General features: G+C 45.8%; 1 protein-coding gene across 1 annotated transcript in view; it reads right to left on the bottom strand.

Moving 5' to 3' along the window:
- The window catches only part of LOC138528218 (extracellular calcium-sensing receptor-like), a 181295-nt gene that overhangs the window by 31116 nt on the left and 125111 nt on the right, over nt 1-25068 (bottom strand). The window contains exon 4 of the mRNA XM_069639674.1: nt 3583-3810. Within this exon, the coding sequence (XP_069495775.1) occupies nt 3583-3810 (228 nt within the window). The remainder of the gene's footprint in view (nt 1-3582; nt 3811-25068) is intronic.

The raw sequence follows: 25068 nt of genomic DNA on the forward strand, positions 1-25068 counted from the left end.
TTAACTGGCCTGTCCCGTCCACCTTCTTGAGAGATAGGAATCCCTGTGATCTTTCCCTTTGCTGCTTGTGGTGTACTGAGCGCACCTGCTCCACCAGTGTGTGATTTGAATATTGCAAGCCTACTAGGTACGCTTTTAATGTTCTTTATTTTACTGAGTAGTATGTGTGCTTAGGGAAACTCAACAGAGAACCTACCTGCCAGGAGACAGTGCTTCTGCCTCTTTGCATTTCCTCTGATGCAAACTGCAGCTGCACATCTATGGGCCTGCAACATTGTATCAGCAGGACTCCCTTAATCCTGTGTACATTTTAAAATGACTTACTTGAATTTCCAACAGACGTTTTATCAGTGTTGTAATACATGTTTTTCCTTAAAGGGACAGTCACATTTTGCTACACTGGAGTTAGAGGTTAGTTTAGAGACAATTGCACACTCATTAAATTGAGGAGGGAGTACCTTATCAATACCCTGCAAAGTTTCAGCACTGGTTTGCACAGCACTAAGCCAACCATGGGTATCCTAGCAGACAGGTGGGTAAGGTAGGGCCTAGAACCTGCCCATAAATGGAGCAATGTGTGTTTTTCAGGTGTGTCGCTTTGAAAGGGGGACACAGAGTACTGCAAGAAAAGTTCCTCTGCCTTCAGCAAATGGCAGGCACTTTGTTACAGAAATTGTGGTATGCTCTTGGCAAATGAGTGGGCATAGTCTGCTTCACTCCACTTTCAATGGTTTTGTCCATCCACATGTCGGCAAAGACTTCTGTCCAGAAATGCACGGCCCATCATCAGTAACAGCGTTGTTTGTTCTAAGTCCCTGAGGAAGTGGGGCACGTGGGTGATGGTGCATGATAGGCGTGAGCCCCCAAAAAGGCAATCTTTGCAAAATCAAGTGAACATGTTTTGGTGATGCAGTGTGATCCAACTCCACAAGAAGGCCAGCCCAAACACCACATGGCACTCGTGTAATGGGGCATGCAGACTGCTGCACGTTGCATCCATTGGGTGCTTTGACTTGTCTTGATTTCTACCTGGAAAGTGTGCCCACAGCTGTGTAGAAAGATGGTGGTGGTGTTTTACCTCTTATTAATGATGTGGTGAAGAAACACAGCAGGGGATAGATAATGACCAATATTCGATCTATTGAAAACCTTGAACGAATCACCACCTCCAGAAATCCATCTGGACATCCACCATTCAATCATTGTTTGGACTTGTTGTCTGTGCCATCCATCAAATTAGAGGACCAATCATTCCAAAGAGAGCAGCCATGTCTACGTAGGTCGGTCATAACCTTACAACCTCATCGAGTGTCTGACACACACTTGTTGATGCTGTGTTAAAATTTAACATGGATTTTACTTTAGCGTAGTAAGATGGAGACTAATTGAGTGGGCTGAGGAATTAAAGTATGAAAATGGCGAGGAGATTGCTTAAAATGTGTATGGGATTATGTATCCCTTGCAAACAGTGTTTAGAACATTCTCTCCCCTTATGTATACAGAACAAAAGAACATTTTATTTTGCAAAATTGGCAAAGAGGGTAAGTTACCACCATCCTGGAAAGAGAGCAATATACTGACTGTTCACAAGAAGGGTGATTGGGATAAGCCCTCTAACCTCAGAATGCTTGCGATGTTAGACTCAACATCTAAAGCCTTCACAACAATATTACTCCATGAACTAAATTCTTGAATTGACACTAATAAGATCCTTCCTCTAAATCAGATTGGTTTTCGTCCCAAATCTAGCACCATTCACAATCTTACAATTCTTAGTTCAGCAATTAATCATTCTTGGGAGCGGAGGAATCTCGATGTTTATTGTGCCTTTATAGATTTCTCCGCTGCTTTTGATACGATCTGTAGAAATCAGCTATGGCGCAAATTGACTGCATGGTGGATACCTAGTGGTTTGCTTTGCATGTTGATGCTGCTACATGCAGATACATCAGTCAGTGTTCGTCTTAATGCCCTGGGCAAATTATCAAAATCTATGCCTTCCAGACGAGGTGTAAAACAGGGTTGTATGATTGCGGCAACACTTTTCAATCTTTATCTCGCCGATATGATTGTCTCCTTTAATACTTATGCTGCCAACCCTATCAAAATTAAGAACGTGACAGTGGGTTGGCTTGCGTATGCAGACGATCTTTTACTTTTGGACTACACTCCAGTGGGGCTTCAACTTATGTTGAATGCGTTAGCTACATATGCGACCAACAATGGTCTCATTGTTAACAACCAAAAAAGTAAGATCATGGTCTTTACAAAAAAGTTGAAGCCGCAGCAACTACATTGGTCCATATTCAATGCTCGATTGGAACAAGTATCTGCTTATAAATATCTAGGGATTGTCATTAATGACAAGTTGAAGTGGGACTTGCAATTGGCGGAGGTCAAAATGAAATGTGAGTCTTCTACTAATGTTATAAGTGCATTTATTAGTAGGAACAATGGTTACAGTGCAGCTGTAGTCATATCAATATACAAATCGAAAGTCACTGCAATATTATCATATGCAATAGCGATTTGGGGTCACAAATTTAAAATTTCACTCATTCGCTTTGAAGCCAAACTATTGAGGCGTTTGTTTCGACTTCCTAAAACTATAAGTGTCGAATATATTTACCTTGAGTTTGACATCAAGGGCATATGGAATGTTTATCTCACTCAATGCGTGATGCTACACCATCGTTTGACCACAGCTTCTACTGACACAATAATTGTTCCTTACATACACGCTTTTTTATCTTTAGATGCCTCTAATCCAATCAGAATCATTGGTATCTTAAAAGTTTCTATAAGCAGTTGCTATATGAAGATGACAATCCATGCGTAACCGTAAACATCAAACTGTGGCTCAAAAAGAAACTTGCTGTATCTGCTTTTCACCTAAACATGAACCATCTTGATTTGTTGACATCTGCTACAGATTACTGCCAATATAGAAGAGTTCGTAAAACTACCCCAAAATATTTGTTAGCATATCCGAGCCCACGGACATTTCGGGTGTATCTTCTCCTGAAATTTAATAGATCTGTGGCTCTATCCCCCAAGAGCTGGTTGAATAATATTGAATATAACCACAAATACTGTAGATTATGTGGAAATCTATTGGAAGAAATATTGTTTCATCTTTTAATTGCATGTGAAAGTTTGAATTACTTGCGTTTGCAATGTTTTAAATCATATAACAATGCTGTTAATATGTTGGATTTTCCGCAACTGTGGCATTAATTCTTACAAGGTGATGATACCAACTTGATCTATTTTGTTGTTAGATTTTATATTCAGATCGTTGAGATTTTTAAATGCTTATCCTGAATGTTTTGTAATAATTATTGATAATGTTGTTTTAAAGTTGTCTGTAAATCAAAAGTTATACAAAGCCATGTGCTATACGTATACCTAATAAAAATTAAATTAAAATTAAATTAGCTTGACTTCCCCGATGCAGATACCACCCAATCTCCTGGAGCATGTAGGAATTAGGGCAACATACAATGTGCACACGCTGGGACGCGCTCATTGATTGTGTCTTTGATGGTCCACCACCCCACCCCCATAAGCATCCACTCTCACCTGTACAGATCCGTCACTCCACATGATGGAGTCAGTGTTGACTGTGATGTCTTTGCCTGCTTCTGCATTTGGGTCTAACTTGCCCACTTTTATGAACTGGAAGCCCCCTTCTGGAGATATCTGCACATTCAGGATGTCATACGCTGCCGGGGCGTCCCCGTTTGCATCAAAGAATATCTCTTCCCCAGCGGGGGTCTTAAAGTGCAGGTTTTTCAGATAGTGGAGGATCTGGTGGTGAGAGAAGCATATAACGTCTGACATGTAACTACTTTACACCATACAGAAGATGCAGACCACACATGCGGTTCTTGTATTTGACTTTTCAATTCAGAGTACAACTAAACCACGCAGAGTGCTCCCCGTCCACTACCTCCCAATCTGAACTAGAACCTGAAGGCAAGTTCCTGTTAACGCACTCTACAGACTGAATACAACCCTTTAGGTAAATAAGCCAGGAGGTGGTTTGCAAGGATAACAGGGTTTAATTATACAGAATACAAAATATCAGCAAAGGACTCTGCTGCTCAAGAACGCTCTGACTCCTAAAGACATGACGGTGCATTATAAGGGACAAAATCATCACAGATGATATCACATATAGGGTCTAGACTAGCCCATTTCATTGGATAGACAGTACACATAATTCTGCTCCATGTGGGATGCCAGGCTACAATTGGTTGGTTCTTCCGCCATTGGTCAGACTTCACGTGGGTCGGCCGGGCTCATATTGTTGTCTGGTGAACGTCAGGTCGCTCATGAAATACAGTGTTACATCTAAACCAGCGCACTACGCCTACTACCACATCACTGTGGCATGCACCTGGGCGGCTCGGGGATTGGTGCCAGGGGGAAGGGAGGATCAAATACAGTCTCACTGACCCACACATTCTGGGCTTCATTGATACAGCTCCACTCACACCTAAGGTCCTCACCCTGGGTTTGATTTATAATGTATCCGTCCCTGTACCTCGTGTTACAAAGGATGTATTTTATGCTGAGGGGTGAAACAATTGTGCATGTTTAGATCTTTTACTGTCGCTTGGTTTATACTTGGACAGGGGGTTTGTTCGCTTATCCTGTAATGCATGGGTGTGGGGGTAGCTTTGGGCTGGCTGGGTGGGGGTTGGAGGCCAGCTGGCAGTTTAGTGGTGATGAATGGGCTCTGCGCGGAGCCTGGTGTTGTCTCACGCTCTTGCAGGGCACTTTCCTCTGAAAGATACTAAATGTTTGCAACAGTGAAGGGACAAAGGGGAAGTGGATGTCTGTGGGGACTAGCAGTGTGCATTCGTATTGCAGTAAGGGTGTTGGGCCTAGTGAAATCTTTCCATGGAGCTCAACTAGTGCAGCGCGTTCATGCAAGCCTGCGCTTTTGTTATAGCTACAAAAAATCCCTTTTCTCTCTATGTGTGTCCTAAAGACATGCACCTGTTGTTCGCACTATATTACTTTTGCACCAAGTTTCATAGTGCGGTTCTCTCCCCTCTCATACACTACACTGTCTCATGGGGGATTTGTCTCACCTAAAAGCGTTTAGGGGTGGGATATACTCATTTCCATCGCAACAAACCTATATATATTACACAGCCACGGTAGTGGCCATGTAGTTATGGTTAAGTTGCTGTTTCCATAGGAAGAGCCCTTTTTGGGTGGCTTATAACTTCGCTCCCCCTGGACAAATCCTCACCAAACTTTGAGAAAAAAGTATATGGGCCACTCTGAATTTACTTGCGAAGTTTGCTGATGTTTGGTCCAGGGGGGAAAAGTTATAGCGGGGGTCCCAAAATGTCTTTTTTTCCCATAGACTGAATTGGGGAAAAACTTTGCGCACGCCTACAGGCCAAACCGCTGGACGGAATTTCACCAAATTTTCGGCAGGGGCAGGTGCTTGGTCCTGAAAGCGAGCTTTTGTAAATTTGGTGACAATCCGTCCAGTAGGTTTCTTTAAAACGAACAAAAAGTCGGTCTAAAAAAATTAGTGATATCTATGTCCGCTCCGCGGTCACACTTCCCTGTTCGCTCGCGGACAAGATAACGATTGGCTAAGGGGCTGGCGTCACGACCGCGGACACACGACGTCTCCGCCGATTGGCTGGAGTGAGGCGTGATGTGCATCAGATTGTTTGGATGCGGCCGGCATCTTGGATCCGCAGAGAGTGCAGCGGCGACCAGAGGCGAAATGCTGTTTTGGTAACAGTTTTGGTGTGTTAGAGTGAGTGGGGAGGTTCAGAGAGTAAGAGATGGGTGAAATACTGTATTTGTTTAGGCGGCAGGTGTTAATGATGTATTCCATATGCCCGCCTTGTCCGGGATGTACCCATGCACCCAAGAACAAAGTTATAAGCACTGGAGTTATAAGCCACTATGGTTTTTATATACTGCACACCCATACATTCAAATATCTATGGCCTTACACCCAAGACACTAGCCTCTAGGCACAACCACTGCACCATATCACAGCTATAGATACACCCGTAGTATCACACATCAATCGGGGGGTTGTGGGGAGGGCCTAGAGTCTTGGGTGCATGGCTGAAGGCCATGCACCCAAGACCAAAATTAGATGTAGTGAAGTTACAAGCCACAATGAGTGCGATATGCTGTGGTGGTTCTGGGCAGGAGCTAGAGTCTTGGGTGCATGGCCCAAGGCCATGCACCCAAGAACAAAGTTATAATCACTGTAGTTATAAACCAACATGGGTTTTATACAGTGGGGTGGTTGTGGGCAGGACGTAGTGTTTTGGGTGCATGGCTGCAGGCCATAGGCCACACACGCAAGAATATAGACCCTGCCTTTAATTACTGCAGCACATCACATTCATACATCACACCCATACAATCGATTATGTATCTGGTAGGTGTGGGCAGGGCCTAGAGTCCTGGGTACAAATTGAGTACATGATACAGTTAAAATGTTTCATTCTATGGGTGTGCTAATGATTTATAAGCCACCATGGGTGTAATATGCTGCAGTGGTTGTGGACAGGGCCTAGAGTCTTGGGTGCATGGCTGTAGGCTGTAGGCCGTAGGCCATATTTCCAAGACTCTAGGCCCTGGCCACAATGACTGCAGGATATCACAGCAATGGATACACCCGTAGTATCGCTTATCGATCAGATGGTTTTGGGGAGCGTGTACAGTCTTGGGTGCATGGCCAAAGGCCATGCACCCAAGATCAAAATTATAAGCAATGGAGTTATAAGCCACTATGGGTTTTATATATTGCACACCCATACACTCAAAAGTCTATGGCATTACTTCCAAGACTCTAGGCTCTGGCCACAACCACTGCAGCATATCACAGCAATGGATACACCCATAGTGCCGCTTATTGATCAGATGGTTGTGGGGAGCATGTACAGTCTTGGGTGCATGGCCAAGAATAAAATTATAAGCACTGGGGTTATAAGCCACTATGGGTTTTATATATTGCACACCCATTCACTCAAATGTCTATGGCATTACTTCCAAGACTCTAGGCTCTGGCCACAACCACTGCAGCATATCACAGCTATAGATATATGCGTAGTATCAAACTGGGGAGGGCCTAGATGTGGGGAGGTGGTTGTGGGGAGGGCCTAGATTCTTGGGTGCATGGCCGAGAACAAAGTTATAAGCACTGAAGTTATAAGCCAACATGGGTTTTATATACTGCACACTTATCGCTTCAAAGATCTATGGCCATACATCCAAGACTCCAGGCCCTGGCCAGAAGAATCCCAGCATATCACAGCAAAAGCTACACCCGTAGCATCGAACATCAATCTAGTGGTTGCGGGGAGGGCCTAGAGTCTTGGGTGCATGGCCGCAGGCCACAGGCCATAGGCCACACACCCAAGACTCTAGGCCCTGCCCACAACCACCGTAGCATATCAAATGCACACATCACACCCATACAATTGAATATCTATCTGGTAGGTGTGGGCAGGGCCTGTAGTCCTGGGTGGAAATTGAGGGTATGCTGCAGTTAAAATGTATCATTCTATGGGTGTGCTATTGGTTTATACGCCACCATGCGTGTGATATGCTGCGGTGGTTGTGGCCAGGGTCTAGAGTCTTGGGTGCTTGGCCATAGGCCGTAGCCCGTAGTCCATACTCCCAAGACTCTAGGCCCTGGCCACAACCACCACAGCATATCACAGCAATAGATACACCTGTAGTATCGCATATCGATCAGGTGGTTGTGGGGAGGGCCTAGAGTCTTGGGTCCATGGCCAAAGGCCATGCACACAAGACCAAATTTATATGTACTGAAGTTTTAAGCCACAATGGGTGTGATATGCTGCAGTGGTTGTGGGCAGGACCTAGAGGCTTGGGTGCACCCATGACTGAAGTTATAAGCACTGAGGTTGTAAGTCAGCATGGGTGTGCTGTGGTGCGGTGGTTGGGTGCACGACCTAGAGTCTTAGGTACATGGCCACAGACCATACACACAAGACCAAAGTTATAAGCAGTGAAGTTATAAGCCAACATGGTTTTGATATGCTGCAATGGTTGTGGGTAGGACCTACAGTCTTGGTTGCTTGGCCGCAGGTTGTAGGTGGTAGGTTATGCATCCAACACTCTAGGCCCTGCCTACAGGCACTGTACCATATTACTGCCATAGATCAGACGTATAGATTTGAATATGTATGACATGTGTGAAATAATACCCACTGTTTATTTTGTTGAAATTCAATATATTTCTTACATGACTTTAGTACTTGGCGGAAATATCCTTTTTTAATTTCTGTGATAAAAGAAAAGAGCATGTTAGTGTTTGCATTTTATAAAGACTTATTACATTGTACAAAAGACATTTTAGCTTTTTTTTTACCCTCATATTTTGTTTACAAACCAGTGTACTGTGCATTTTGCTCAGTTTCTGTGTTTGTTTTTCAAATCCTTGGGTCTGGGGGAAAAAAATCCTTGTCGCATTAAAAAAAAAACTTTCTTTGCTATGCAACAAACTATTTCTTTGTTTCCTTTGAGTGTTTACTTGTTGTTTCTGATTAATGTTATGTATGTTGCCTTGTTGCAGATTTTTTAAACAGTTAGATACCTGTCGACGTATTCTAACTGTGTATTTTTTTGTTTTGGATCTGTGGTATTCATTTATCTGTGCGGTTGTTACACACTCTTGGGCAGTTAGATATTTGTTGGCGTATTCTGTTTATAGTCTTTTACTTGAACTTTTTGTTAATGTTGATGTACAGATTTTGGCTTTAAGAAAATTAAATACGCATTTGTAAGATTAGCTGGCAATCTCTGCTTTAGAGTAATGGTGCTATCATTACATTCCAACCATCCACATTTCATCTTAATGTATGCAGTGTAGTGGCCTGCATTTGTTGTAGCTCCTGCGTGGTAGATTATACCTATTGTTGTAAAGGTTTTCTTCCCAAGTGACACTTGACCGTGTATGAATCCAGTCAGCTTGCAGTTGTTTTTGGTACCATCTGCATTTTACCGTAGAAGCATAAGTATTATGTAGTTACTATGTGTTTGTATCAGTTAGGTGGCGCGATTGTCTGAATTGCACATAGTACATAATCTGCCATGGTTTGCATTCTGTACAATGCTGAAATGGAATGGATTCACAATTAGGTATGGATACATACACAAATCGCCCATTTGGGATTTGTTCCTGTGTCACATTTTTACAGAGAGTGCATGTATGTTTCCACATGTATGAAATTTGGAAGATTTCATTTATAGGTAGGTTTTTATTTTCCAGTACTTGTAATAAGTACATTAGAAATTCTTGTGGATCTTCTTGTGAATTTATAGTGAATCTCACCATTCCAGCACAGTTTTCCAATTCTTGTCTTATTCCGTGAACACTATACGTGTTATCAGGATTGTGTGTTGCATTTCTATGAAGGACTAACATTTGCAAACGCAATTGGTCTGTACTGAGTAAGTAAATATTGTTAACAATTGGTGGAAATTGAAATAGAATATTGATTACTACATTTGCATAGCAACTGACACCAGTTTCATTTGAAAATTTGAATGGACCAGATAGTTCTGTCTGTGAGTGATTTTTTTGGAGTTTCTGTTCCTTCTTTGAAGAAGTACCTGATTTACTTTCCCTAATAGGTTCTTCTTTGCTTGTGGTAATTGATGAAGTTTGAGCTTCTTTTGTTTTCTTTGAAGGATTTCCTGTCACATTCTGTTGCATTTCTGTTTGAATTAGTTTTCTTGTACCACGTTTTCCTTTTTCTGAACAGGATATGATTTCTGATGGGGGGTGTACATTGAACGCAGTCTATTGTATTCTAAAATGCAAGTAGTATCAGCGGTCAGTTTACTTGCATCAAAGTTGAGTAGAAATAGACCGTCAAGTGTACGTAAGCGTGATAGTGCTACGTAGCTCATGCCTTCTTCAAAGACTGTTTTTCCTATATCTATCAATGCTTTGTCTATGGTAAAACCTTGGGATTTATGAATGGTGACTGCATATGCAAGAGTTAGAGACAATTGTTCTCTACGTACATACATGTCTTTGAAGAGAAGGAATCGAGCAGTTGAGCGCCCTATCTGAAAGTTTGTCAAAGCGAATATTGACAAACTGAATGTTGTTGTCACATGGGTATGTTTGAAAGCCAACAACTGTACCCAGTGCCCCATTAACTAGCCCTGGCTCCACATCAAGGTTACGTTTAAGTATTACTGTACAATTTAAGGATAATTTTAATATTTTTTCCAACCCAGCTGTGTTGGAGATTGAATTTTCTAAGATATTTAGTCTTGTTGTGGCTTGCTCAAACATGGGTAGTGTCATACCATGTACGTCTAGTTTGTCTGTGGAGCAAATTTCAATTATTGGTTGTATTTCTTTTTTTAACATTGTTTCATTGAATTTGAAACAGCTTGCAAGAGTTGGAATTAAGGCCATACAATTGACATTTTACTGCGCTAATTGTTCCATACCATCAGTAGCACATGCGTTATCGCCATGAAGTGCATGAATGTGCAGTTTTTTAATATTGTTTGTGCTTCTTGAGATAGTACACCAACTCTAATACTTTTTAAAATGTTGCGTAAGTGAGATCTGCAGATTGACGCATGTTTTCTGTTAATTCTCTGTATTGGAAATGTTGCCAAAGTTTCACATTTCCTATGCTGCCAACAGTTTTACAGCAGAGTTTGTGTCCTAAGGTTTTAAAAATAGGTTCACCTTTGACTGGTGTCAATTGTAGAAGATCTCTGAAAACAATAATGTGTTTCCCTACAAAGAGTTCTTCGTAGTTTGTTTTAAGTACTTCTTGCAATCTGAGGTGAATCAAAGCCCACATTAGGTTGGAGACCATGCACACTTCATCTATTAGTAGCATTTTCATTTGTTTTAATACTCTGCGTAGTTCTATTGCAGCGTCTGAAGAAAGTTTGTAATAGTATAATTTGTTTTGGTGTTCTGCTAGAAGGAGTAGTAATTGGTGTAAAGTGACACCGCCTATGTTGTAGGCAGATAAACCTGAGGGGGAAATTACAACAGCTGACAGCTTGTTGTTTGTCAGTTGTTGAAGGAACTTGCTGATGATTTTGATTAAGAATGTTTTTCCTGACCCTGCTTCACCGCTGACGACAAGCAGTATAGGTTTGTAATTTTGGCAGGTACATTCTTTATTTTCGTGTTGTACACCATGTGCAATTTCTTTTGTTACTTCTTCGAAAATGGTGCATTGATCTTTGTTAAGTTTTGCTTGTAATACAGTTAAGTCTTCTACATTTTCTTCATAGTGACACATGGTGTTTTCCACTTCTGTCATAGCTAATTCTGCCTCATTTACTATTAGTGGCTGCTGTCCTAGTGGTTCTTGACTTCCTGTTACATAAGGTTGACTACTGTCGGAAGTGTCCTTATCTAGTTGGGCCTGAAGTTCTTCTTCGTGTTGCTGTTCATTGTGCAACATAATTTTGTACTGGGTAAAGTTCACATCAGGATAGTGCTTTCATTTGCTTTGAAAGCATCTTCATAGCAGTCATAGTTATCTAGTATCTCTTCCTCTTTTCTCCATGGTTTAATAAGTTGTAGCAGGGACATGTAATATAGTTCTTTCTGTTGAGGAGTCTTTAATGACAATTTGACATGATTAATTAAGCTTCGTTTGGTAAGTTTCACTAAGCTGCCTTCACAATCTGTCACTCTATCCCTACCTTTGCTTTCATTGGGGTTTATATTATTTGTGTATGCAAAGTTTTGAGCTATGTGGTATAGACACATGGTTTCCAAAGTGGTACTCCTGTTCGGATAGTATGTGTCGAGTAAATTGTTTTTTAAAATGTCTTGGCTGTTGGGATTATTTCTGGCAATCGTTTCTATTTTTCATATGATTTTAGAACTCTTTTTCTAGATTTAGCAGGACCAAGACTTAGCCATACTATGTTTTCTGATTTTCTATACAAAGCAGTACCGGTTAAACGATCTGCCGCTTCATAGGCGCCACATTCTCATTGAGAGAGCATTTTTATGCCTAGGGTGTACAATTTCTGAGATAGTGTTTTGTCTGATGATGGGTCATTCCAGAGGTCTTGAAGCTCTGTTTTTTCTACTTTTGTTAAGTAGGCTGTAACATATTGTGTAACTGCAGTGGAATTTCTGCAATGTACTGCACATCTATGTTTGCATTCCATAAGAGGGCAATGATTGCATTGTAATCATTTATATATTTTGATTCTTCTGTTCTTTTTATGTAATACGTGTTCCTAGGTGATTTACCTTTAACACTATGCTGAACTGAAGACATGAAGTTGTTCACTTCACCTGTTTCTGTAACTGGTCTAGGGAAACCAAAGCGGAATTTGGTGTAGTATTTCCCTTTGCTTTTGTATCTGCAATGACAATATTTGCCACATTTTTGTCTCTGAAATTGTAAATTCTGTCCATGAAGGTCACTATGTGTCAGTTGTGAAGGGATTTCACAAGTGACATATTTTTGGATAAACTGCAAAACAGTGGCATTACTGTCCTGACCAAATTTAGGTGCACCTTTGATCCATACAAGCATGTGAATATGTGGTGCTCCTTTGGCTTGGTATTCTTTTCGCCAAAAGAAGTGTTGCACTTCTCCGAGGGGAGGAACAGTTTTATTACAAATAAAGTGTAGCATAGCAATGAAACGATTATGGAAATATCTTGACACATTAACAGGATCTAGAGAGCAAAGTTCTCTAGGTTTTAGTATATCTATGTTGGTTTTGTTGTTGTTTGCTATGTGTAGGAACTCATGTAAATCTTCCCATGCATACTTTGCACAACTTAATGTAACAAACCAAGTGGGTGGTCCAAGGTTTCTAATCATACAACGTCAATCTCCGTGCCGTCGAAACCAGTATTCTTATGTACCACGCATGTTTGCAAACAGATTTGTTATACTTGATTGTAAAACCTCATCGTTTTCTTGCACTTTTTGTATTAATTGCATAGCTGACATATTTTGAAAGTGGGTTCCAGATTTCAATATGTGTACAACTCCGTAACATAGGGTTGCTAGTTCACTTTCAAAGAGTAGGTGGAATATGTATTCCACATTTTGTCTAAATCTGGGATCATGAGAATGCATACGTAATGAGCGGTATTCTGATGCCGTATTCTGAGTGGGTCTATCATCGTATCTTCCGCCTTTGCCAATAGGAAATAGCAGTGGAAAAGCATGTGCTTCTATACTTTTTTCCCATATGCTCATTGGTGACCCTTTGGTTTGTCCCATTTGGTAAGTTTCTAGTGCATCATCTATGCTGTCATTATAGTGCAATGGATGAATTGTATGATGGTCCAAAAGAGTGGATACTGCAGCAGGATCCAGAAGTTTAAATTGACCAGTTTCTAATGACTCTTGAATTATTTCAGTTGTTTCCCTTAAGCTTTCTTCAGTATTTATTTCTTTGTAGTATTCGTTATTGTCTTTCAGATATTGCAAGGCTTGTCTAACTTTATGTAAGTCCACCAGTTGTTGCCAAATGTATTTGTCTTTTGTTGGTAGACCATTTACTAAGACAATTAAAGAATGCTCTATTGGACGTTGCACTCCTAAGGTGTGTACATTTTCTGTCAGATCTAATGGCAAATAAACTACTTTGCCACAAATGCCTTTCACCAATTCAGAGGGAGGTAACTTTGCTGTTTTTGGTTGAAGGCGTATTATTGCTGGGTGAGCTGTTTGAATTATGATGCTCTCATACAAATGGAGTTGTTGCAGGGGTTTTGGTAGTGGGAATAATTAGAAATTATTTGTGATAGCACGTGAAGAAGTTTGGTTGTTGTCCAGTTTTGTAGTGAAGTAACTGCAACATATTAGGGGTTCACTTATTTGGTATTTGTTTTCTGCTAAAAGGTAGAGAGCTAATTCAAACCATTTGGAATCTTCATTGTCTTCTATTTTGTATGTTACGTCTATAGTTGTTGTGTTCCTTTTGTAAAACGTTCTGCGGCAACACACACACACATGGTTTGGTACTTCAGCCGATGTACTTTTAAATTTTAGTATTTCTTTTTTGTATGTGTGTAATAGAAGGTTGCTGTGTGCAGAATTGTTGCTAGTCTGTTTGCATTTTGTAAGTGGCTTTCACTTCCAAAATTTCTTCTTGTAGGTATTTGGGTGTTCCATGTAAAAGAGTGTTATTTAAATTGGCCAATTCTAAAGCTGGACTTTTAGCATAGTACAGTTTGCACACTAGATTTCTTACACTTGAATGATGTATTGATATTCTTTTGATATCAAGGAAGGTAGTTTTGCAAATAGGTCCTGAAATGCAGGATAATGGATGTCCTTGTAGTCCTGTGTATTTGCACACTGGACAGATATCCATATTTTGCAGCACTTTCATTTTGATTTTGTGTTTACCTTTCACATACTGATTGAGGAACTGATGTAAAGATTTGAAAGATTTTTTAGGAATGTTACACATGTTAAATTGACACATTGACGTGCACAGGGAAGTTGTTTGTGGTGGTGTGTGAATGTGCATTGGGCAGTTACAATGAGTTGGGAAGGCTATTTTACTGTTTGTATATTACTACACTGTGCTTCAGATGAGTGTAGAAAGTGAGCTAGTGGTGAGGAGAAGCATTAATAGTAAACGTAATGGTATAAAATTAAAACAGCTATTTGTTTTGTAGTACTAACATTCTAAGGCTTCTGTATGTTATTTGTGTTCCAGAAACACAGGGATTTCTGTGCCATTCTGCCTGTTATTCTTTGTTTAATAAATGGGGATTTGTGGGTAGAATGGTTTAGAAATCAATGTTTTTTTTGGTGCGCAAACTACATAAATAATCGACTGAGGGGCCAATTCATAGAATTCGGCGCACAAGTGGCGCACGCGGCTGGCGCACAATGAGCGCGTGCGGTAGTCTGCGCCAGCCGCGTGCGCCGAAACACATTCAGGCGCACAGCGTATTCATGGATTCCAACATCCACAACCAGCCGTGGCGCAGAGTGGCGCAGCGACCCTGCAGCAGCGTCAGTTACGCCCCCTAGAACACCCCTCGCGCAGGGAAAAGCCATCAAAATCCCCAATCCAGCGCAAAGGGCAGCAGCAAACGCAGAGCGGGGAGCGTGTATTTCAGGGGTGTGCGGGTGTCCCCACACGCGATAGGCTGGGTACGTGTATTACAGGGGTGCGCGAGAAAATCTACACGCGATTGGGCTGGGTATGTGGATTTCAGGGGTGCGCGAGAAATTCTACACGCGATTGGCCTGGGTGCGTGGATTTCAGGGGTGCGCAAGAAAATCTACACGCGATTGGGCTGGGTACGTGGATTTCAGGGGTGCGCGAGAAATTCTACACGCAATTGGCCTGGGTACGTGGATTTCAGGGGTGCGCGAGAAATTCTACACGCGATTGGCCTGGGTACGTGGATTTCAGGGGTGCGCGAGAAAATCTACACGCGATTGGGCTGGGTACGTGGATTTCAGGGGTGCGCAAGAAATTCTACACGCGATTGGCCTGGGTACGTGGATTTCAGGGGTGCGCGAGAAAATCTACACGCGATTGGCCTGGGCACGTGTATTACAGGGGTGCGCGAGAAATCCTACACGCGATTGGGCCTGTGCGAGTGGGGCAGTGTATTACGTAGGTGTGCGGGAAGTTGAAGAGGTGAATTGCCAGTGTGGGTCCTCCCAGGTCTCCCCTCTACCCCCTCCACGACCTCTGCAGGCAGCCCACACCACAGGGGACTACCCTGCACCCCTGGTCATGTCCCGCAGGCAGCCCATCCACCATGGGCATGCCCCCCAGCCAAGCCACATGTCCCCTTGCACCCCCATCCCCCAGCACCATGGGGCACCTGCCAGCAGGCCCCCAACCATGTCCCACTCATGTCCCCTTGCACCCCCACCCCCCAGCAGGCCCCCACTCATGTCCCCTTGCACCCCCACCCTCCAGCACTGTGGGGCACCTGCCAGCAGGCCCCCAACCATGTCCCACTCATGTCCCCTTGCACCCCCACCCCTCCAGTCACCAGGGGCAGCCTCCACCAGGCCCCCACCCATGTCTCCCACCACCCCCACCCCTCCAGTCACCAGGGGCAGCCTCCACAAGGCCCCCACCCATGTCTCCCACCACCCCCACCCCCCAGCAGTGCAGGGGCAGCCTCCACCAGGCCCCCACTCACGTCTCCCACCACCCCCACCCCCCAGTCACCAGGGGCAGCCTCCACAAGGCCCCCACCCATGTCTCACACCACCCCCACCCCCCAGTCACCAGGGGCAGCCTCCACAAGGCCCCCACCCATGTCTCACACCACCCCCACCCCCCAGTCACCAGGGGCAGCCTCCACAAGGCCCCCACCCATGTCTCCCACCACCCCCACCCCCCAGCAGTGCAGGGGCAGCCTCCACCAGGCCCCCACTCACGTCTCCCACCACCCCCACCCCCCAGTCACCAGGGGCAGCCTCCACCAGGCCCCCACCCATGTCTCCCACCACCCCCACCCCCCAGTCACCAGGGGCAGCCTCCACAAGGCCCCCACCCATGTCTCACACCACCCCCACCCCCCAGTCACCAGGGGCAGCCTCCACAAGGCCCCCACCCATGTCTCCCACCACCCCCACCCCCCAGTCACCAGGGGCAGCCTCCACAACGCACCCACCCATGTCTCACACCACCCCCACCCCCCAGTCACCAGGGGCAGCCTCCACAAGGCCCCCACCCATGTCTTCCACCACCCCCACCCCTCCAGTCACCAGGGGCAGCCTCCACCAGGCCCCCAACCATGTCTCCCACCACCCCCACCCCCCAGTCACCAGGGGCAGCCTCCACAAGGCCCCCAACCATGTCCCCTTGCACCCCCACCCCCCAGCAGGCCCCCACTCATGTCCCCCTGCACCCCCACCCCCCAGCACTGTGGGGCACCTGCCAGCAGGCCCCCAACCATGTCCCACTCATGTCCCCTTGCACCCCCACCCCCCCAGCAGGCCCGCACTCATGTCCCCTTGCACCCCCACCCCCCAGCACTGTGGTGCTCCTGCCAGCAGGCCCCGAACCATGTCCCCTTGCACCCCCACCCCCCAGCAGGCCCCCACTCATGTCCCCCTGCACCCCCACCCCCCAGCACTGTGGGACACCTGCCAGCAGGCCCCCAACCATGTCCCACTCATGTCCCCTTGCACCCCCACCCCCCAGCAGGCCCCCACTCATGTCCCCTTGCACCCCCACCCCCCAGCACTGTGGGGCTCCTGCCAGCAGGCCCCCAACCATGTCCCCTTGCACCCCCACCCCCCAGCAGGCCCCCACTCATGTCCCCCTGCACCCCCACCCCCCAGCACTGTGGGGCACCTGCCAGCAGGCCCCCAACCATGTCCCACTCATGTCCCCTTGCACCCCCACCCCCCAGCAGGCCCCCACTCATGTCCCCTTGCACCCCCACCCTCCTGCAGGCCCCCACTCATGTCCCCCTGCCCCCAGGTCCTGACGGAACGCAATCATGGCAGTAATGGGCAGCATACCCAGCACAAACACCCAGCCAAGGATTGCATCCACCCACATAGTAGATGCAATTACATGATACAACCCCAATGGCAAGTATGTAAATGAACACATGTCCATCACACACACATACACAATGGGTGCAAGTGAATGTCAAAACCCATATCATGACATGCATGAAACCAATGAGAAAATACCACAAATGTAAGTAATAAATATATGTATTAAAGATGAAAATGAAGTAAAGAAATAAAACACACAACAATGGGGATGACAAAACAAATGGTCCATGTCCGAGAACTAATAGAAAAAATCAAAAAACAAAGGAATCCAAAAACTAATGTAGTCCAAAGCAAAATAATGGGGGAAAAAATAAGGAAAAACCATTGCCTCAGGGTGAACACAAATATAAATCCAACAAATGTTTTCCAAACATCAAACTATGTACAAGAATATCCCAGGGTCCATAAGCCCAACACCATAAATGAAACCTACTACTACTAACTAATAATAAAAATATATACAGAAAAGTGGCCATTGTCCGAGCGGTCCAAAAAAAACTTAAAAAATAAAGGAAACCTAACACTAACTAACTAAAGAACTATATACAATGGCAGCGGGCAAGTCCTGCGGCTCACTCTGTGATGTTGCCGGCCAGGGCATCCTCGAACTCCATGTCGATGTCCCGGAGGCGGGACTCTGTCCTGGCCCCGAGGTCTCGCAGGGACAACCCTGTGTCCACCTCAAACTCCCTGCGAGCTTCCTCGAGGCACTCAGCCCGCCTCAACGCCCGACGCATGGAGAACTCCGCCCTGACCATGGTGAGCCGCTCCTCTTCCGCCCGCTGCCGCTCCGCACCTATCCGCTGGACCAACTGCTCCCACACGGAAGACACTGCCATCCCAGGGTTCTCCTGGCCTCCGGCCGATGCCTGCCCCTCTGATCTTGATGGCCCGAGCCATGATGCCTCCCACGTCGAGCCTGCTGCTGCCTCCGACGCCACTGCCTCTGCCAGCACGATGGCATCCAGGCTGATGGAATCCACCTGTAACGCTCACCTGATTCCCACGGAGGCGCGGGTCTTGGCAGGAAGGTGTCCGTAACACGAAACGTGATGTGCAGGATTCGGTTGGCTTCTGGGGTCGAACCTCTCCGCACTGTGTGTCGAACTTGAAAGGTGAGGTTTCTGCAGGTGAAATAATATGGGGATTAAAGGTCTGGGTTGTTGAATGTCCCTATCTCTCTCCTCCCAGCTTGTCTGTTGAACCCCCCTCCCAGGTCAACTTGCTCACCTTAGATAGGTGAATGCTGGGCTCTCCATCTGCGTCTAGTGCAGGGTGCCGTTGCCAGTTCCTTCACTGGTGAAACGTTAGCCTCTTGACTTCAGAGGATGAGTACCGTCGTTGTCTGCACGACCGGTAAGTTTCTGGACACCTTTAGTCTTTATAGTCTTTTATGCGTGGCAGTGAAGCGCCTGGAATTGAGCAAGTATGGCAAGTGCTCTTACTGTCTCTTTCTTTGTCTTTGCAGGCGACGATGCAGAAAGAAGAAATCCGGAATCCGCCACGTGCCGGTGAGTGCTGTTGTCTATGCAGGTGAAGATGCAGCGTGAAGAATCCGAAATGCACAGCGTGCCGGTAAGTAGAATAATGCTGTTTATCTTTGTGCAGATGCAGCGTGAAGAATCCGGAATGCACGGCGTGCCGGTAAGTAAAATAGTGCTGTTCGTCTCTGCAGGCGAAGGCGCAGCGTGAGACACGGCCGCTGCCGATGGATCAGGTAAGCATACACTGTGTGTGAAAGTTCGTTCTGCTAACCTGTTGTTTCTGATCTTTTGCAGGTGCTGATGTTGCTCGGGTACCGGAATGGTGAGTATAATTCTTGCAGGTTCAGGATCTAAAGAAGAAAAGCTGGAGCAGACTCGGTGAGCGTTCTGCTGCAGATGCAGAATAACGCGAAGCACGTTTCATCAATCGGGTGTGGTTTAAATAGCCTTGGAGTGATGAGGCGTCTCCTTCCACGGCCCCGCCTAGGTAAGAAAAGAGTTCCTGCTTCCAGAAGAGTTCCAGTGGAGTGGTGCTGCCCCACCCAGGTAAGAAAAGTAGTCCCAGTTCACCGAGGACTTTTAAGAGTCTGGCAAGTCAGCAGCATGGTCTGCCGCAGGTAAGTCCACCCAAGCATCTTCACACCAATGATGAGCCCGGCGCTTCCAGTGCCGGGACCGAGGCTTCTGATGAGCCTGGTGCCACCGGCGCCAGGACAAGGTCCAAAAGGTCCCTGTGGGGACCGGCTGGTGCCTAGGATCAGGGTTAGGGGCCTGCTTCCAAGGACGTTGGGCTGATCCTGGCTCCTTGGAAGCAGTGATCATGACAGTATCCCCCCTCAAGGCCCCTCCTAAGTGTGTCTTCTCCGGGGGCTTTGGCTTGTCGGGGTGATTCAGATGGAATCTCTTGACCAGACGAGGTGCGTGGATGTGTTCTGAGGGTTCCCAAGACCTTTCCTGGGGACCGTATCCTTTCCAATCAACCAGATAGTATAATTTAGACCTGGAAATTTTGGAGTCTAGGATGTTCTTCACTTCAAATTCGAGTTCTCCGTCTACCAAAACGGGTTCCGGGAGTTCAGTCAATCGGGTTTCTGGTTGTACTGGTTTTAATAAGGAGACATGGAATACTGGATGTATTTTCATATGCGTAGGTAATTCCAATTTGGCAGCCACCGGATTAATTATGGCAGATATGAGGTAGGGCCCAAGGTATCTCGGGATGAAAGTGCGGGGTCCTTTTAAAGGCAGGTGCTTAGTGGATAACCAGACTTGATCTCCTACAGCGTAGTGAGGGGCCTCTTTACGGTGCCGATCGGCTGCCTTTTTGAATTGAGCTTTAGCTCTTTGCAGATGGGCAGTGGCTTCCTTAAAAGCACAGGTGATCTCCGAATGCAAGTGATCCACAGCAGGTGCTTCAATTTCTTGGGGAGGATCCAGGTTGGAGGTTCTAGGATGGTGTCCATATAACAAGAAAAAGGGAGTCTTCCCGGTTCCAGAATGAGTCGAATTGTTGTACGCGTATTCAGCGATCCAAAGAATGTCCTTCCAGGGGTTTTCTGTTTGTTGGAGCATGCAGCGTAGATATTGTTCTAGTGTCTGGTTTGTCCTTTCGGTTTGTCCGTCAGTTTGGGGATGGTGACTGGTCGAGAGTCTTACATCAACTTGGGCTAGACGACAGCAACTGCGCCAGAAGTGGGAGATGAATTGACTTCCCCTATCGGAGACTAAAACCGAAGGAAAACCGTGTAAGCGAACAATGTTTGCCAAGAATTCCCGGGCCAATACTGAGGCTGAAGGCAGACCCTTCAAGGGTATGAAGTGAGCCATTTTCGAGAATAGGTCCACGACTACTAAGATGGTAGTATATCCCAAGCATGGAGGTAAGTCCGTGATAAAATCCATGGACAGGGTATGCCATGGACAGGGAGGGATGTCAAGTGGCTGTAATAGGCCGGCTGGTCTTTGCTTTTGACTTTTATTCTGGGCACACACACCGCAGGAGATTACAAAGTCTCTAATATCCCTTTTCCACGATGGCCACCAGAAATGTCTTTTGATCTTTTCCATGGTTTTGGTGATGCCAGGGTGCCCCTCCATTAGAGAATCATGATAACCGGAGATTACTTGTTTTTGTAGTTTCTCACAGGGCAAGTGCAATCGTCCTCGGAAATATGGTAGGTCTTGATCTACTGAGAAATCTTTTCCCTTTAATTGCCAGTCCTGCAAATCGGTCGGAGTTAGGAGCGATTTCACCGTGGTCTTGATGTCTTCAAAAGATTGAGTGCTGACCAAACCCAAAATCCTTTGTTCTGGGATTATGGGTATTGGATCTGGATTGATCAAATGTTCATCTACTCCCATCCGGGAGAGGGCATCCGCTTTTCCGTTCTTACTGCCTGGTCGATAAGTAATTAGAAAGTCAAATTCTGCTAGAAACAGAGCCCAACGAAGTTGTCTGGAAGACTGAGCTTTGGCTGTCTTTAGGTATTGTAAATTGCGGTGGTCAGTCATTACGGTGACTGTGTGTCTGGCTCCTAGAAGATAATGCCGCCAGGCTTTAAAGGCCGATCTGATGGCCAAAAGTTCCTTGTCTGTAATTGAATAGTTGATCTCAGGAGGCGAAAACTTGCGGGACCAAAAGGCAACCGGATGTAGTTGGTTTGTGACCGAATCTCTTTGTGATAACACTGCTCCCATAGCAAGACTAGAAGCATCCGTTTCCATGATGTAAGGTAGTTCTGGGCGAGGGTGTTTTAAAACAGGTGCAGAAATGAATTTAGCTTTTAGATCTTGAAAAGCTTGTTCCGCTTCAGAAGACCACTCAAAACGTTTGTTCTTTTTCAACAGAGCGGTGATGGGCTGGACTATCCGGGAAAATTCAGGAATGAATCTGCGGTAAAAGTTAGCGAATCCTAACATGCTTTGAACTCCTTTTACAGAGGTTGGTGATGGCCACTTGATAATCGCATCAACTTTCTTTGAATCCATATGGACTCCGTTAGGTGACAGTATGAATCCCAGGAACTCGACTTCCGTTGCGTTGAAGACGCATTTCTCAAGCTTAGCAAAAAGACTATGTTGACGCAATCTCTCGAGAACCTTTTTAACATGTCTCTGATGTTCTTCTTCAGATGATGAATAGACGAGGATGTCGTCAATGTAGACAACTACACATACGTCAATGAGTTCTCTGAGGACATCGTTCATAAAATATTGGAAAGCAGCAGGAGCATTACACAGTCCAAAGGGCATCACTTGATATTCGAATAGCCCGTACTTGGTGCGGAAGGCCGTTTTCCATTCATCGCCCTCTTTGATCCGTACCAAGTGGTAGGCTCCTCTGAGATCCAGCTTTGTGTATATACAGGCATCTTTGACTTGGTCCAGGAGTTCAGGGATCAAAGGTAACGGGTATCTGTTTTTAACAGTGATCTGATTCAGGGCGCGGTAATCTATGCAAGTCCTAAGGTCTCCTTCCTTTTTCGGAACGAAGAACAAAGCCGATGAAGCTGGAGATTTTGAAGGACGGATAAACCCGTTAGCTAGGTATTGGTCCAGGTACTGTCTGAGGTGAAGGTTCTCTGGCTCGGTGAGGGCATAGATCCTGCTGCAAGGAGGAGTTGTTCCAGGTATCAGATCTATTTGACAGTCGTAAGACCTATGAGGAGGTAGGGTGTTAGCTTGATCCTTCTGGAAGACGTCTTGGAACTCCTGGTATTCGGGAGGCAATTTGAGAATCTCCTCAGAAGAGATCGTCGCCAGTGAAACATCAGGTCGAGGATAACAAGTGGTAGAACACTCTGGAAACTGAACCGTCTTTGCTCGCCAATCAATCTGAGGGTTGTGCTTCTCTAACCAAGGGATTCCCAGAATGATCTGGAACTGAGGGGCCTTGATTACATCGAACACTATTCTCTCCCGGTGTCCATTATGACTTAACAGCGTCACTTCTTGGGTGGCATGCGTTACTGGTCCGGAGGCTATCTCCGTGCCATCCACAGTAGTGATGACGTCTTTTACTGCCTTAGGGACAAGGGTTAGATTCATCCTTGATACCATTTCACGGTCCACATAGTTACCGATTGCTCCGCTGTCAATGTAAGCTTCAATTGCATGCAAACGATCCGGACGTTCAGGACTAATGAGGACCATGGGTATCACGAAATGCGAGGTCACGGGACAGATCTTAACGCTCGGCAAGAGGACCTCTACTCTTGTCGGGCGAGGTCGTTTCCCTGCTCAGAACTTGTGGTACAGGTATCAGCGGCTCCTACAGTCTTCTTAGCTGGTTTCACGGGACAGTCCTGAAGAAAGTGTCCTGAATTACCGCAATAGAGGCATAATTGCAGCTGCCTTCTTCTTTCCCGCTCTTTCTGGGTTAAAGGTCCTCTCATGCCCCCTATTTGCATGGGTTCCACAGTGTCAGCTCCCTTATTCGAGGTCTGTGGTTTGGAAAACACTCGGGTATCAAATCTGGAACGATCTGCCTTCCTGTTCTGTAGTCTATGGTCTAGTTGGACAACTAAGTCAATATAGTCTGAACATTCTTGTGGAGGATTCACAACCTGCGCTAGCACATCCTTGAGCTCTCCACGCAGGCCTCTGTAGAAAAGCGTTATTCTCTTGTCCTCGGGCCATTGTGTTTCCACAATGAGTCTATTAAAAGAGGCTATATAAGCCAAGAGGTCTTGGTTACCCTGTCGTAATGAGAGAAGTTCATTGTCCAAGGCCTGCCCTTGTGCATGTCTTGCGAACAGTTTCTCCATGCTGGACTGGAAGGCTTGAAAATCGTGTAAAACCGGATCATCCTGGGTGACTAAAGGGATCGACCAATCTGCAGCACTGCCACTGAGATAAGAAAGCACGAAAGTTACCTTGGCCTGGTCCGTTGGGAATGCAGCTGGTCGACATAAAAAATGCAGGCGGCACTGGTTGATGAACACTGCGAATTTCTTTGGATCACCAGCAAAGCGTTCGGGCGGAGCCAAGGGCACATTACCGGGCAGATTGATTTGCACTGGATTTGAAGCTGATGCAGAAGGATAACTCCCTCCTGGAACGGGCAAAGGTGTCTGTCCTGCCTGAGTTTGTAACAACTGCCTAGCAAGGTCCTCTGTTCGCTCCTTAGAAATGATCAGTTCTCTTCTTAGAGAGCTTGTTTCCTGGCGAGCTGCATGTACTTCTGCTCTTAATTCCCCAAGCAACTGGGCTAGTTGATCGGTATCTGAAGTTTCCATTGCGCCTGGGTAGGAGTTTAGTGGTGGGCTTCGCGTTCTGTAACGCTCACCTGATTCCCACGGAGGCGCGGGTCTTGGCAGGAAGGTGTCCGTAACACGAAACGTGATGTGCAGGATTCGGTTGGCTTCTGGGGTCGAACCTCTCCGCACTGTGTGTCGAACTTGAAAGGTGAGGTTTCTGCAGGTGAAATAATATGGGGATTAAAGGTCTGGGTTGTTGAATGTCCCTATCTCTCTCCTCCCAGCTTGTCTGTTGAACCCCCCTCCCAGGTCAACTTGCTCACCTTAGATAGGTGAATGCTGGGCTTTCCATCTGCGTCTAGTGCAGGGTGCCGTTGCCAGTTCCTTCACTGGTGAAACGTTAGCCTCTTGACTTCAGAGGATGAGTACCGTCGTTGTCTGCACGACCGGTAAGTTTCTGGACACCTTTAGTCTTTATAGTCTTTTATGCGTGGCAGTGAAGCGCCTGGAATTGAGCAAGTATGGCAAGTGCTCTTACTGTCTCTTTCTTTGTCTTTGCAGGCGACGATGCAGAAAGAAGAAATCCGGAATCCGCCACGTGCCGGTGAGTGCTGTTGTCTATGCAGGTGAAGATGCAGCGTGAAGAATCCGAAATGCACAGCGTGCCGGTAAGTAGAATAATGCTGTTTATCTTTGTGCAGATGCAGCGTGAAGAATCCGGAATGCACGGCGTGCCGGTAAGTAAAATAGTGCTGTTCGTCTCTGCAGGCGAAGGCGCAGCGTGAGACACGGCCGCTGCCGATGGATCAGGTAAGCATACACTGTGTGTGA

Source organism: Ambystoma mexicanum, chromosome 7q, assembly GCF_040938575.1.
Source record: "Ambystoma mexicanum isolate Mex_15411 chromosome 7q, UKY_AmexF1_1, whole genome shotgun sequence".
NCBI lineage: Eukaryota > Metazoa > Chordata > Amphibia > Caudata > Ambystomatidae > Ambystoma > Ambystoma mexicanum.